Source organism: Pipistrellus kuhlii, unplaced genomic scaffold (assembly GCF_014108245.1).
Source record: "Pipistrellus kuhlii isolate mPipKuh1 unplaced genomic scaffold, mPipKuh1.p scaffold_m20_p_3, whole genome shotgun sequence".
Lineage (NCBI taxonomy): Eukaryota > Metazoa > Chordata > Mammalia > Chiroptera > Vespertilionidae > Pipistrellus > Pipistrellus kuhlii.
The window spans coordinates 167,575,172-167,588,334 of NW_023425529.1; the positions used below are offsets into that span (position 1 = coordinate 167,575,172).

Sequence of the window (13,163 nt, forward strand, 5' to 3'; positions counted from 1 at the left end):
AAGCAAGAGCCTTTCAATGAGGACATAAATGGGGACACTGGGAAGACCGAAAGAGAATGGAGAGTAGGGACTTGATTGCTGTGGCGACCAGTGAGCAGTGATACCCTCACATCTGCCACCTTACACAGGGACTCCCTAAGGCAGGACCTCAGCTCTGGGCTGTGACACAGGTGGATAAGGCCTGGTACACCAGTGGTTGGTTACCTTTCCATCACCTCCCAGAAAAAAGTGCATTATCCTTGCTTTGTAAATGAATTCTTTGACATCCAAGAGCACTGTTAGCAGTGAAGAAATCCACTCTAGGCCAATCTTTTGGTTCCTTTAAAACTTAGCCTTTGCCAGATGCTAAATTCAATTCAAGACCCATTAGGCACTTCCTATGTTTCTGACTTTGTTGGGCACCGTGGGAAAATTATAATAGTCAGTTCTGCTCTGAGTTGCTTCCTCTGTTTCTTCAGAGAAGTGAGACATGGACACTTTTGTCAGGAAACAATACACCCAACTATCCATCCATCAGTGAGTGAGAAAACAAAATGTGGTATTTCCATATAATGAAATATTATTCAGCCACTAGAACCAATGAAATAGTGAGCCTTGTGATAGCACAGAAGAACCTTGAAAAGATGGTAAATGAAAGAAGCTGTCACAAAAGACCATACATTGTATGATTTCATTGACATGCAATATCCAGTATAGGCAAATCTATAGAGCATATCAGTGGTTGCTTAAACTGAGGGAGGGATAGTGACTGCTAACGGGAACAGGGTTTCTTTTGGGGGTGATAAAAATGTTCTAAAGTTGATTGTGGTGATGGTTGCATAACTGTGGATATACTAAAAAACAATGAATTATACAGGGGTGGGCAGAAGTAGGTTTACAGTTGTGAGTACATGAAACAAGAGTTTATTCTTCTACTGTATTATTATTTATTAATTATTGTATTATTTGTCATACAAGCAACTGTAAAACTACTTTCCCCCGCCCCCGTAGGCTCTAAATGGGTGGATTTTATGGTATATGGATTATATCTCAATAGAGGTGTTTACAAAAGAAACCATACAAGATGATATGCAATTGAGTGCAATTTTGTTCGGTTCAGAGAAAATTAGGGTTGAGACACTGGCACCAACAGAAGGCTTCCTGGATGTCTTTGATGATGCGCTTTGAGTAGGATAGGGTAGGAGGGCTCTAGAGAGATGGCTGATGGGCTTGAGCAGAAGTAAGTCTTGCTTGTGGGTTGTTGTGGGGGAGAATGCATTCAGTGAAGAGAACAGCCAGACCTGGAGTGGAAGGTAGGAGAAGAAGGTTGCATGGAGAGGTGGGGACAGATTGTAAGGAATCTTGGATATCAAGCAGGGCTTTAGGTTTTAGCCTATACAGTGTAAACTTTTGTGTATTTATTTTTAATATATTTTATTGATTTTTTACAGAGAGGAAGGGAGAGGGATAGAGAGCTAGAAACATTGATGAAAGAGAAACATTGACCAGATGCCTCCTGCACACCCCCTCCTGGGGCTGTGCCCGCAACCAATGTACATGCCCTTCCCTTGACCGGAATCAAACCTGGGACCTTTTCAGTCCGCAGACCGACGCTCTATCCATTGAGCCAAACCGGTTTCGGCTACAGTGTAAACTTTAAAAAACTTTTTCTTTTATTGATTTTAGAGAGAGAAGGAGTCGGGAACACACAGATTGATTTCCCATTCCACTTATTTATGCATTCATTGGTTTCTTCTTTACTTGTGCCCTGGCCCACAACCTTGGCATATGGGGACAATGCTCTAACCAACTGATTACCCGGCTAGGCCCCCACAATGTAGGGTTTTGAGTAGGAGCATAACGGGCACAGCGCACCAAGGCCTGGAGCATCAAGGTGAGTTTGCACTCCAGGGGCAAGAAAAAGAAAGCCGGTTTGGAGGGTTTTTGTAGATCATGCAGGAGAGGTTGGTTTGCACATCCTGGTTGGGATGAGCAGGCAGTTAGGAATCCAAGCTAGAATCTGCCGGAGCCAGTCTCAGCAGGACCAGTGTCCCTCTCCTGCTTCCTCTTGGGGACATGCCCATGTTCCCCTCTTTGTCTCTGAGGCCTGTCAAAATGGGCTGTGATGGCAGCGACTAAGAATTTGAGTTTCCTGAGTTTCCTGTGTGACCAACAGCGGGTACAGATCACGAGCCACAAAGTATTTAATCTGTGAAGTCACTGAAGGGAAATGAGATCGGATCAATAGGAGTGTCTGCTGTTTCCTTAAGGGTCAAGTCTGAACTGCTTGTCTCCTACTTTCCTTTTGGCAAAACCACAAACCGTTAAAAATGGAAAGAATCACTTTTTTTTTTTTTTTTTTTAGGACCCACAAAAGCTTATTTTTAATCAGTTATGTGGTCTGCTCACCTTTGTGGTTGGTGTTCTTCTTGACCCGGTTCACAAAAATAAATGAATGCTACCCTAGTGGTTTCCAAACCCTTTCAAAGCAACACCCCCCTTCTAATGACTCAGTATTTACCCAATATTTAAGATAGAGTCCTTGGGTTGCAGCCTTGGCTCCAAAGCCTGATTTTTGAGGCCCCACTGAGGAAAATTGCTCCCTGGTGCCACCTGTCTTCTTCATTCTCAAGGTTTCTAGTGGATACCTGTTGAGCACGTCAGAGTGAGTTCTGTAAAATGAGGGTGATGAAGGAGGAAAGGGAACTTACAAGGGAAGGCAATGAAGGGACAGTGTGGCTGTACTTGTGTCATGCTTGCATTATCCAGCAAGCATTGATTGGACAATTCTTGCTTGCCAGGCGCCATACTAGGTGTTGGGGATTTAAAGGTAAAGATGACACATCCCTACCCTCACAACTCAGTGGAGAAAGGGGCTTTCCTTCAGTGTGACAGGTGTGATGGGAGGGCCTCTGACCCCAATAGAGTCGGAAAAGGCTTCAGGACAGAGTTACCAGCTGGGTTGAGACCTGGAGGGTGAGTGAACAGAACTAGGTAGAGACATGAGCCCCGTAGGGGGAGGGAGTATGTGAGGATTCCCAAGTGTGAGCTCTGATGGTGAACCAGTGGTGAGAAATAAGGCTTCCCCAAACAGTGGAGACCAAGCCAGGTGGTAGATTTGAGCTGCAACCAGCACTTTCTTGGTGGGGATGGACATTTGCAGAAGACGCCGGGAGCACACCTGCAGCTCTTGAATGGAAGCAGAACCTGCATTTCCCCCTGGTTAGGGAAGAGGGGATGCTCAGGAGATGGGGAACTGCCTGCATGGCGGACTCCCAGGTGTGTCTAGCTTTAGGCTCTCTTGTCAGTGTGAGTGTGGAGTTGTTGGTGAGAGTGGTGGGTGTATGGACAGGATCCTACCAGATCTTGGGAGTTGTGAACCACAGGGGCTCCAGAGAAAGGGAGATAAAGGAGACTGGACATGTGTGCCAGGGGAGGGGAGGAGGAGAGGAAGATGGGGTAGGGGGGTTTGAGAGGGGAGCCTGCAGTGGGGAGGAGAAAAGAGCTTTGTGTGCACCGGCTTAGGCTGCCAGCACAAGTGTGGGTTTGGTGGCAGCTGCAGGCTTCCATTCCTAATATAGGCAAAAGCTCCGAGTCCTCTGGCCTGACACCTGTTAGCTAGAGGCTCCCCTGAGCTGACCTCTGCTGGGCTGTCTCTCCCCCATATTCATCTGATGCATCTGACTCATTGGGGGGCCAGAACCACACCCTCCAATCACTTGAACCCAGAGCGGGCCTCGGTGATGCATTGCCTTCTCTCAACTTGGGTGGGAGTTGCTAGATGTTTGAGGGTTTGGGGTTTGTTCAACTGTTACCCGGGGAAAGGGGAAAGACTGACCCAGCCAAAGGGAAACGGGGTGTTTCTCTGGGAAGTAGCCATTCTTGGCAGGGAACTGAGTGTGTGGGGACGGGCCGCTCTGGACACAGAGACGTCCTGGGGAGGGCTGGCTGTGTCCCCCTAGGATGGAGGGAAATGAAATGTGAACCGCTTAATGCTGCTGCAGCTGCTTCCTAACTTTTCTTCTTTCTACCTTTGACCTTTGGAGGAGGGGAGTGGGGGAGTAAGAGAAGAAGAGATTGGGGGTTCCCAGGTAGCCAGCCATCTCCTGACTGACCCATATTCCAGTCCCCATCTCCCCAGCTCTGTGGCCCCTGGGATGTGGCAGCTCAGTGCCTCTAGCGTAATTCCCTTTGTCTCTCCCTCCTTCCCTCTCCCTCTCTCCCTCTCCCGGCCCCTTGGCTCCTCTTCCCGGCCCCTGTGGTGGCTGCAGCCCAGCCCTGGGGAGCCCCTGTGGAGGTGGAGTCCTTCCTGGTCCACCCCGGTGACCTGCTGCAGCTCCGCTGTCGGCTGCGGGACGATGTCCAGAGCATCAACTGGCTGCGGGACGGGGTGCAGCTGGTGGAAAGCAACCGTACCCGCATCACAGGGGAGGAGGTGGAGGTGCGGGATTCTGTGCCCGCTGACTCCGGCCTCTATGCTTGCGTGACCAGCAGCCCCTCGGGCAGCGACACCACCTACTTCTCCGTCAATGTCTCAGGTTGGTAGCCAAGCCCCGCCCTCTCCTTCTTCTTGGTTCCCCCCCTTCCACCCTCTCTGCTAGTCTCAGGGGGAGGTGAAGCTCCTCTCCTTCCATGACCTGCCCCCATTCTGCTTCAGAAACTGCTGCCCACTAACATTGCTCCCTGCCCGCCGCGTGGCTTAGCTCTCAGAGGGGTGACCAGGGGGTGTGGGCCCCAGGCTTCTCAGATCTGCCTGGGAGGGGATTGCTGATACTCTGGGCACAGTCAGACTCTGGCTGCACCACAGCTTGCCCAGATTCCAGGGTGCCGCGTAGGGCTCAGCCAGCGCCCACCCTGTCATTCCCTTGCCATTTGGCCTTGGTACTTGGTTTAGTGATTAGAGCCCCAGAATACGCTGTGAGGCCCCTGCTGAGATGGGGAAGGATCCAGATGCACCCCCATATCCACAGGGTTTGCAGAAAATACCCGTCCCCCAGCTTCTGGAGCAACGAGGGCAGCCAGGGAACCCTAGAGCTCTGTGACATTGGTCACATGGAGAGTGCACCTTTTCACAAAACAGAATGCAACAAAATAGAACTGAGATTTCCTTTATGCCATTTGTGAATCTCCGGGGGCACACTGGGCACCTGCCCCACTTGGGCATCCTTTAGAACCTGCCCCTAACAGGGACTTGACACCTCTTATTTCCCTCCAGACACCAAAAAGCCTTAGCAAGGACCAGAGAAAGATCTAGCATAAGCCCCGATTGGTGGTCACCTGTGTGTCAAACCTCTCAAAGGGATTGGATACTTGTTGGGGAGAGGTGATGGCAGCTGTGGACTGGTGTATTAGGCTCCCTATCTGCTCTGGCAAAAAGGGCAGCTTCCAAACTTGAGCAGATTCATGCTGGGAAAATCCCACTATCAGTTGTTCAGCTCATGGCTTTGGAAATGGCTTCCGTCCTCAGTGTATCTAGATCTGATTTCCCAATGGTTAGCAGGTTAAATGAGGAGGATACAGGTTCCCTGGGTGCTAGTTCTGAGACCCAGCACATCCAGTGGTACCTTGAGTGGGGAGAGCCTCTGAATGCAGGGCCCACTGTCCCTGATGAAGTGTAAAGAGCTCTGGGCAGAAAGGGGCAGTGAATTAGGTTGGGGAAAGAAAGGGACAAGCATAGAGCGTGCAGTTCTTAGTGAACCGTTTCTCTCCCGCTGACAGAGAGAGAGTCCATAAGGGCCTGGGGGTTGGTATGGGGAAGGTGTCTGCCTTCATCGATCACCGGACTGGCCTTTGTGCGTAGGGGATGTTGATATGGATGGAAATCTAGAGGAACCTCTCCCCCGGGAGGGACCTCAGAGCCCCTTCTACCTTCTTGCAGATGCTCTGCCCTCCTCGGAGGACGACGATGACGATGATGACTCCTCTTCGGAGGAGAAAGAGACAGATAACACCAAACCAAACCGTATGCGTGAGACACTGTTTCCTACCTTACTGCCCTCTGGGTCTGGCTGTTGGGTTGGGTGGGGAGGGGGCGTTCAGGTGATCGGAGCATCCAAGGAGGAGCGGGCACATGGAGTGGTGATGCTTGGCAGTGGGATCCCTTGGGCATCCTGATTAGTACAGGCATTGGCCACAGTGTTGGGCAGGTGGGCAGGGTGTCTCCGGGTCCTGGCCTGGGCCCTTACTCCTGAGCCTGACCAGCCCCGCCTGTCTCTCTTGGCTTTTCCTGGGCAGCTGTGGCTCCATACTGGACGTCTCCAGAAAAAATGGAAAAGAAACTACATGCAGTACCAGCTGCCAAAACAGTGAAGTTCAAATGCCCTTCCAGTGGGACTCCTAACCCCACACTGCGCTGGTTGAAAAATGGCAAAGAATTCAAACCTGACCACAGAATTGGAGGCTACAAGGTATGTGTGTCTGTATGAGCATCAGCGCAGAAATGGGAGAAGCTGGTTAAAGAAATCCTTGTTATATGCCTTTACTTGTTTCAAATAAAGCTTTCTAACTATAGAAGTCATACATTTTATAAACATTTCAAATACAAAAATGTGCAAATGGAGTTGGATTTTTCAGCCTTTTTTCTCTGCACATGGTTTTTAGTTAGTTAGTTATTACACCGTGTATGTACATTCTTGTTTTGTCACGTGTTCACATTTTAGCATGAGTCTTTTGACATGCATTTGAAAGATAACTTTTCACAAGTGCGTAATATTCCGTTATTAAAAATGTCCAGTAATTTGATGGGCTATTTTGTGTTACTCGTTTTCTAGTTTTTCAATGTTATAATTAATATCACAATTAGTATCTTTGTACTTAAATGCTTGTTGACATTTTTAAATGTTCTTCCTTAGGACAGATTACCAGAAGTGAAATTACTAATTCAAAGTGCTAACATTTTCTTTAAGCCCTTGACACATATTGCTCAGCTACCTTTTTCCTGGTAATTAGGTTGTTTTACTTATTAACTCACATTCATTTATTACATGAACATTTCTTTAACACATCTTTCCAGAAAGTATACTAGGCAAGAGAGAGTTCAAAGTACAATAAGAGATATAACATTTTTATTGTGACATTTGCTCTAATAGAGGATGATGATTTGGGTAATGAGTTGAGTATAACCTTATTTTCTTTTACTTTCTTAAAAGATAAATTAATTCACCCTCCCATAACAAAGCATGAGAATAAGTTCACTATACCTTTGCCCTAGATTTGATAAGTAAAAATATCTTGTTTTCTTGTGTGTTATTTTGCTTGTCAACAAGCGTAAAATTTTCTTACGTTAATGAACAATTTCCATTTCCTGTTGGGTAAATTGTCCATGTTCTCTGTCCATCTACGTTGTAGGAAGAACATCTTCATCGGAACCTCTTTTTTGGAGTCTGATCCTCCTTATAATCCCTCTTCCTCTCCCATCCCACCTCGCTGCTCTTTTCTCATTAATCTTATTAAGAAAAGCATAGGAGAGCAGGAAAAAGAGGGGAACATTTTAAATTTTGCTATGTATAAGACACTATGCTGTGAATGGTACAAGACAGCGCTCCTGCCATAAAGAATTTCAGTTTCAAGCCAAGACTGGTTTGGCTCAGTGGATAGAGCGTCAGCCTGTGGACTTAAAGGTCCCAGGTTCGATTCCAGCCAAGGGCATGTACCGTGGTTGCGGGCACATCCCCAGTGGAAGGTGTGCAGGAGGCAGCTGGTCGATGTCTCTCTCTCATCAATGTTTCTAGCTCTCTATCCCTCTCCTTTCTTCTCTGTAAAAAATCAATAAAATATATATTTTTTAAAAAGAATTTCAGCCTCAGGCAGGCAGATATCCATGAGCACTGTCATGAAAAGCAGGCTGTGATCAGTGCTTCATTAGAGGGACAGTGAGAACAACGCTGACCCCTGATTGGGCTGGAGGAGCCGGTTTTGAAGTGAGACATCAGGGCAGACAGGGCCAGACTCTTACCGGGGAGCCAGACCTTCCCAGGAACAGCCTGGATAGAGCGCAGCATTTGGGAAATTTCACGGTGTATTTGGGGATGGAAGGGGGGGGGGGAGGGTCAGAAGGCACATTTGTCCAGGTTACGATGGCCTTGGCTGGGGTGGGCAGACCTGCCTTGTCCTGTCTCAAGGAGCTGCATGGGCCCTGTGCTCCCTCAGACTGGAGGGTGAGTGCCGCAGGGCGCCATGCGACTTCCACCTGCATTTTCCTCCACACACTCCATGGAGCCCTTCGGCATGTTTCCCCTCAGGTCCGTTATGCCACCTGGAGCATCATCATGGACTCCGTGGTACCTTCTGATAAGGGCAACTACACCTGCATTGTGGAAAACGAGTACGGCAGCATTAACCACACCTACCAGCTGGACGTTGTGGGTAAGAATGCCGGTGGCGAAAGGGATGGGAGCTTAGAGGAGAGAGAGCAGGGGCGTTGAGAAGCCAGCCTTGAGATCCAGCTTTTGTTAGGGATAGAGCAGGATGGTGGAGGCACTTCATAGCTCTGTCACTTTAAGCAGGTCACGTTCCTCTTTGTGCCTCACGTATCTGTAAGGAGAGTCAGGAGGATCAGATGGTTCTATGACTCACTACAGAGTGAAAGGTGCTGTTGATAGAAAAAGGTGCTGATCTCCTGAAAGAGGTGCCTGGAGTAGTGATGTGAAACTCGGCCTAACAGTGGCTCTTGCTTCGTGAATGACAGCGGTGTGCTACACACTTACACACACCTACCTGCCATTCTCCTGGCACCCCCGTGAGGCAGGCACTGTTAGTCCTGCCGTACAGAACAAATGGGGGCTCAGAAAGGTCCGTGCTGAATCAGAACCCCAGGCCCATGCCGACTCCAGGGCATCGCTTGAGACCTGAGGGGCTGTTCCTACTGCCTATTCCTTGTAGCCAGTCTGAATCTCATTCTAGGAATCTTAAGGTAAATAGTTTCACAACCAGCGTTCTGTCTTGGTTTTGAGGAGATGGTCTACAAAGAAGCTTCTGGTCCACCCAGCATTTCATTCAACAAGTTTGTAGGTGATGCTAGGCTGCTTCTTTGGTCCACACGTGTAACAGCAAGAGTCTACGGGACTTCCCTTTGTGGTCTTTGGGATGCAGTCTGTCAGCATACCTGACAAGCCTGTCCTCTCCCTTCCTCCACAGAGCGGTCCCCTCATCGGCCCATCCTGCAGGCAGGGTTGCCTGCCAATAAGACCGTGGCCCTGGGCAGCAATGTGGAGTTCATGTGTAAGGTGTACAGTGACCCACAGCCCCACATCCAGTGGCTAAAGCACATCGAGGTGAATGGGAGTAAGATTGGTCCAGACAACCTGCCTTATGTCCAGATCTTGAAGGTAATCTTGACCCCAGGCTCCGGGGGCTGGGTGCAGGGAAGGAGACCAGTATTTCCTGGGACCCAAGGAGCTGTGGTCTGGCTCCGTGCCCACAATAGGGACTCATCCTTTACCCTTTCGGGGCACATGCTCATGTTAAATAGGGACCTAGCCATGTTCCCCAGGACTAGTGACCAGTCACAGAATGGAGGCTGATGGGAGGTGGTTGGGCATTGCTGGTTGCTAAAGACCTTTGAGAGTGACTTCTGGGTCAGCTACTCACGGAAGGCCTTTGGAGGCCTGCTTTCCCATTGCTCAGGACCACAGCCTTTCCAACAAGCATTTCCCAGTCTCCGTCCTCTTTTTCCAAGTCACGTTTTTCTGGCAAGTAGGGTGACTGATAAGGGCACGGCTTAATTAGAGTTGAAACAGCAAATGCCACAGGTAAATTCTAAGCCGCATGAGGAGTAATGGCATTTTCTTCCTTTTTCCTGTCACTCCCAGACATTTGATTGTCCCTGAAATGCTCCATTAATCCAGGCAAGGTAATTGCCTAACTCTCCAGTGGATCTTGCAACAGGAAGTAACCAGAAGCTGGGAAAGTGGTTTACCTCCTGGTCCCAGAGTTAGACCTCATCCTCCCCTCACTCGGCTGTCCCAAAGATTTACTGGCCATCCCTTCTCTTCACTGCTGGTGCTGATACTGCGGGGTGGGAAATGAACTGTGCTTGGCCATTCATAGTCCCTGCCCTAGTCTTGTAGGAAGGGTTTCAATACAAACAGCATTTGATTTGGGGCAGTGCTTTTTTTTTTTAATTTATTTTGCAATCCAATGCTTCCGACTTTTGAAGACTACTTCTTTTGTCCTCCTAAAAATGGAAAGATGATCAATCTCACTCAGTGTCTCCGTTGCCTTAGCTCCCCGCCTTCATATTACACGGGAGCAGAGTATGGCCACATCTCCGTGTTTGCCCAACTGACTGGCGTGTCGTTGGTTTGTTCCAGCATTCGGGGATTAATAGCTCGGATGCGGAAGTGCTGACCCTGTTCAATGTGACAGAGGCCCAAAGCGGGGAGTATGTGTGTAAGGTTTCCAATTATATTGGTGAAGCTAACCAGTCTGCGTGGCTCACTGTCACCAGACCTGTGGCAAAAGGTAATGGGGAGATGGATGGGGCCCTGTGCCGGGAATTTGATTTCGGCCCCACACTGCCGGGGCCCGTGGGGAAGCCAGCACCCAATGCTCTCTGTTACCCTGCTGTGTTTCTAAGTGCCCAGAGCCATGGAAAAATACCCGGCCTGGGAGGCTGGTTTGGTTTGGTACTGTGTTGGTGTCTGCTCCCTCTGTGCCTTCTGTGTGTCCCTTGGCTGTGTGTGCACTCAGGACAGTCTCACTGTACTACAGTCGTGCAGACTGGAGGTTTGAGTGGTGGGTATGAGATGGGACCGGGCATTCCCAGGAAACCACCATCCTCAGGCCTCGTGTGTGTGTGTGTGTGTGTGTGTGTGTGACTGTGTGACTGCAGCACCCTTTCCATCCCTCCTGTGTGTGCCCTCTGACTTTCTTTACCTGAAACCAAACAGCCCCCCCGCCCGCCGGGCCCCATTTCTCCATGCTGCCCCCCGCCCGCATGCTTAGATGGGCCAGGGGCTGCCAGCGTCTGGTGAAGGGTCGTAACCAGCCCTCGGCGTCGCAGGTCTGCGGAGTTCCTCCCTCAGGGTCTCACTCTCTTCCTCTAACAGGTCTCGCTGCCTGGTGGTTTTTGTGTGTTCGTTGTCGCAAAGGAGACGCTGGGGAGCATCTCTTCCTCTGGTTTATCCGCCCCCCTCTTTCTTCCTCCCTCTCTCTGCGTCTCTGAGAGGTCTCACGTCCGGTGCTCGTCCATTTTGCTTCCGTTGTCTCTTCTAGACTGCCGGAGTTAATACCACCGACAAAGAGATGGAAGTGCTTCACTTAAGGAATGTCTCCTTTGAGGACGCGGGGGAGTATACGTGCTTGGCGGGTAACTCTATCGGACTCTCCCATCACTCTGCATGGTTGACCGTTCTGGAAGGTATACACTGTACTTCTCCTCTCGATGTCCTGCCCTCGCCACGGGCACGGGGGGACCATGCATTGCGGGGCTGGGGGAGACACAGAGGCAGGAGTGGTGGAGGAATGGGCTCTGGCGGGGCCTGTAAGCTGCTCCAGCCATTTATACAACCTCGAGAGTCGATTCCTCAGGCTCCCACAGGAGCTTTCCTCGTTTGCAAAAACACGGAGGCCTCCCTCCCACCTGTACACCTGCATCTGGCTCTCCCCTGGGCCTACATAATGCATGCATGGGATCTGGATTTAACCTTGGCCGGGCTCTCTTCCAGGGTGGGCTCCTTCCATCCTTCGGTCCAGTGACTGTCCCTGACTTGTCTGGCCCTTTGTGTCCAGCTTCCCCCGCAAAGTCTCAGAGAGGGCCCCACTTCTCCTCCTCTAACTGAATAAACGCACTCTAAAGAGGGGCTTGCTGCTTGCTAGCAGCGCTAGCCCAGCCTCCTGTACGGCCGCCCTCTGATCTCAGGAGATGTTCTACCCAATTGAGTGGACTTGAGCCGAGTGAGGCCTCGTCACACGTATCCTCTTTGAGTCTGTGTGTTGGGCCAGGAAGGAAGGAGCCCGCGGCCTGTTCAGGGTGGTGGGCTGGTGACCGCAGGGCTGGAGCTGGTTGTCACTGCCTCTCTGAGGGTCCTGCATGCGGGTCTGGGCGCTGTGCGGTTCTTGTTGCTGCTCATGCTGCCCTCTCTTCTCCCTCCTCTGCCCTGCTTTGCCCTGCAGGGTCTGATAACACCCCTGCTCAAGGCAGAGAAGTGTTCTGTTTTTGTCATTGTCACTGTCTTTGTCCTTGTGTGCTCCCACTCACTCGTCTGTCTTCGTTTCTCAATGCTGGGGAAAGAGAAAACACAGAAACACTTCTTGTTATCAGCTCTGCAGTCTTCTTGTCAGGCCCAGGAGTTCTCCTGGGGCTCAGTCGGGGTCTCACCAGTGCCTCTTGGGGGAGGTCCCCAGTGGGCTTGCCTCTGGGCTGACTGGAGTGTTTTAAAGGGGAGGGTCAGGGGGGAAGGAAGGCTGTGGAAGTAAAAGGGATGTGCACTCTGGTGAGGATGGAGTGTTCTTCGCCATTCTCAGGCGGGAGGGAATGGTGCACTGAATGGATGGGCCTCTGTGGGAAGGGGGTGAATTCTAAGTGGAAGATGGGAAAACAGAATAGAGCATGCCCTCTCAGCTTGAGTTAGGGGCTGTGGGTAGTATTCCTCAGAACTGCAGAAACATTTTTACTTCTCATCTCGAGCAGTGCAGACACGTTTCGAAATTAGTCAGTTCTGCCTGTGGTTTTGCTAGGTGTGAATATTTACACATCTGACCTGAGACAGACAACAGAAGTGAAAGGTGAGATAGGAAGTCAGGACACAGGCACACTCCTTCCTCCCACCCTCATTTGTCCTCATCCTGCAAGTGCCACTATAAGCCAGGCGCTGGGGACCACAGAAAAGTAAACAAGGCTCCATGCCCACCCTCAGACCATCAGAGACAGGATGGTCCATCTGCCCCGGGTGATAGGTGTGTGCCTGCTGAACTGAGGGGCGCCAGCAAAGGGCCACATGCTTTCACGAGGAGGCTGAGAAGGGCACCCAGAAAAATGTTATCCGCCTGAATTAATGAGGAGGGGCCACGTATAGCAAGATGATTCTAGCTCGTCCCTCCTGGAGGATTCGGGTCAGGATCAGCAAGCTCCAAGGAGCGCAGGATATCTGATATGCTTCATGCCAGAGCCCCAATCCTAGCTAGGAGTCTTCTCTGCCCTAACGATTCCCAGAGGAAAGGAGATGGGTGTTGTCTGTCTTACG

At 50.3% G+C, this 13,163-nt stretch overlaps 1 protein-coding gene across 9 annotated transcripts in view; it reads left to right on the top strand.

Annotated features, from left to right (window-relative positions):
• Window positions 1-13,163, top strand: part of FGFR1 (fibroblast growth factor receptor 1) — a 48,110-nt gene that overhangs the window by 28,802 nt on the left and 6,145 nt on the right. For 3 of the 9 annotated variants that reach the window (XM_036455215.2, XM_036455217.2, XM_036455223.2), the window contains exons 3-8: window positions 4,251-4,517; window positions 5,858-5,947; window positions 6,214-6,386; window positions 8,220-8,343; window positions 9,115-9,305; window positions 11,194-11,338. In XM_036455215.2, coding sequence (XP_036311108.1) covers window positions 4,251-4,517; window positions 5,858-5,947; window positions 6,214-6,386; window positions 8,220-8,343; window positions 9,115-9,305; window positions 11,194-11,338 — 990 coding nt within the window. The remainder of the gene's footprint in view (window positions 1-4,250; window positions 4,518-5,857; window positions 5,948-6,213; window positions 6,387-8,219; window positions 8,344-9,114; window positions 9,306-11,193; window positions 11,339-13,163) is intronic. The other 6 variants (XM_036455216.2, XM_036455218.2, XM_036455219.2 and 3 more) reach the window with 3 other exon arrangements.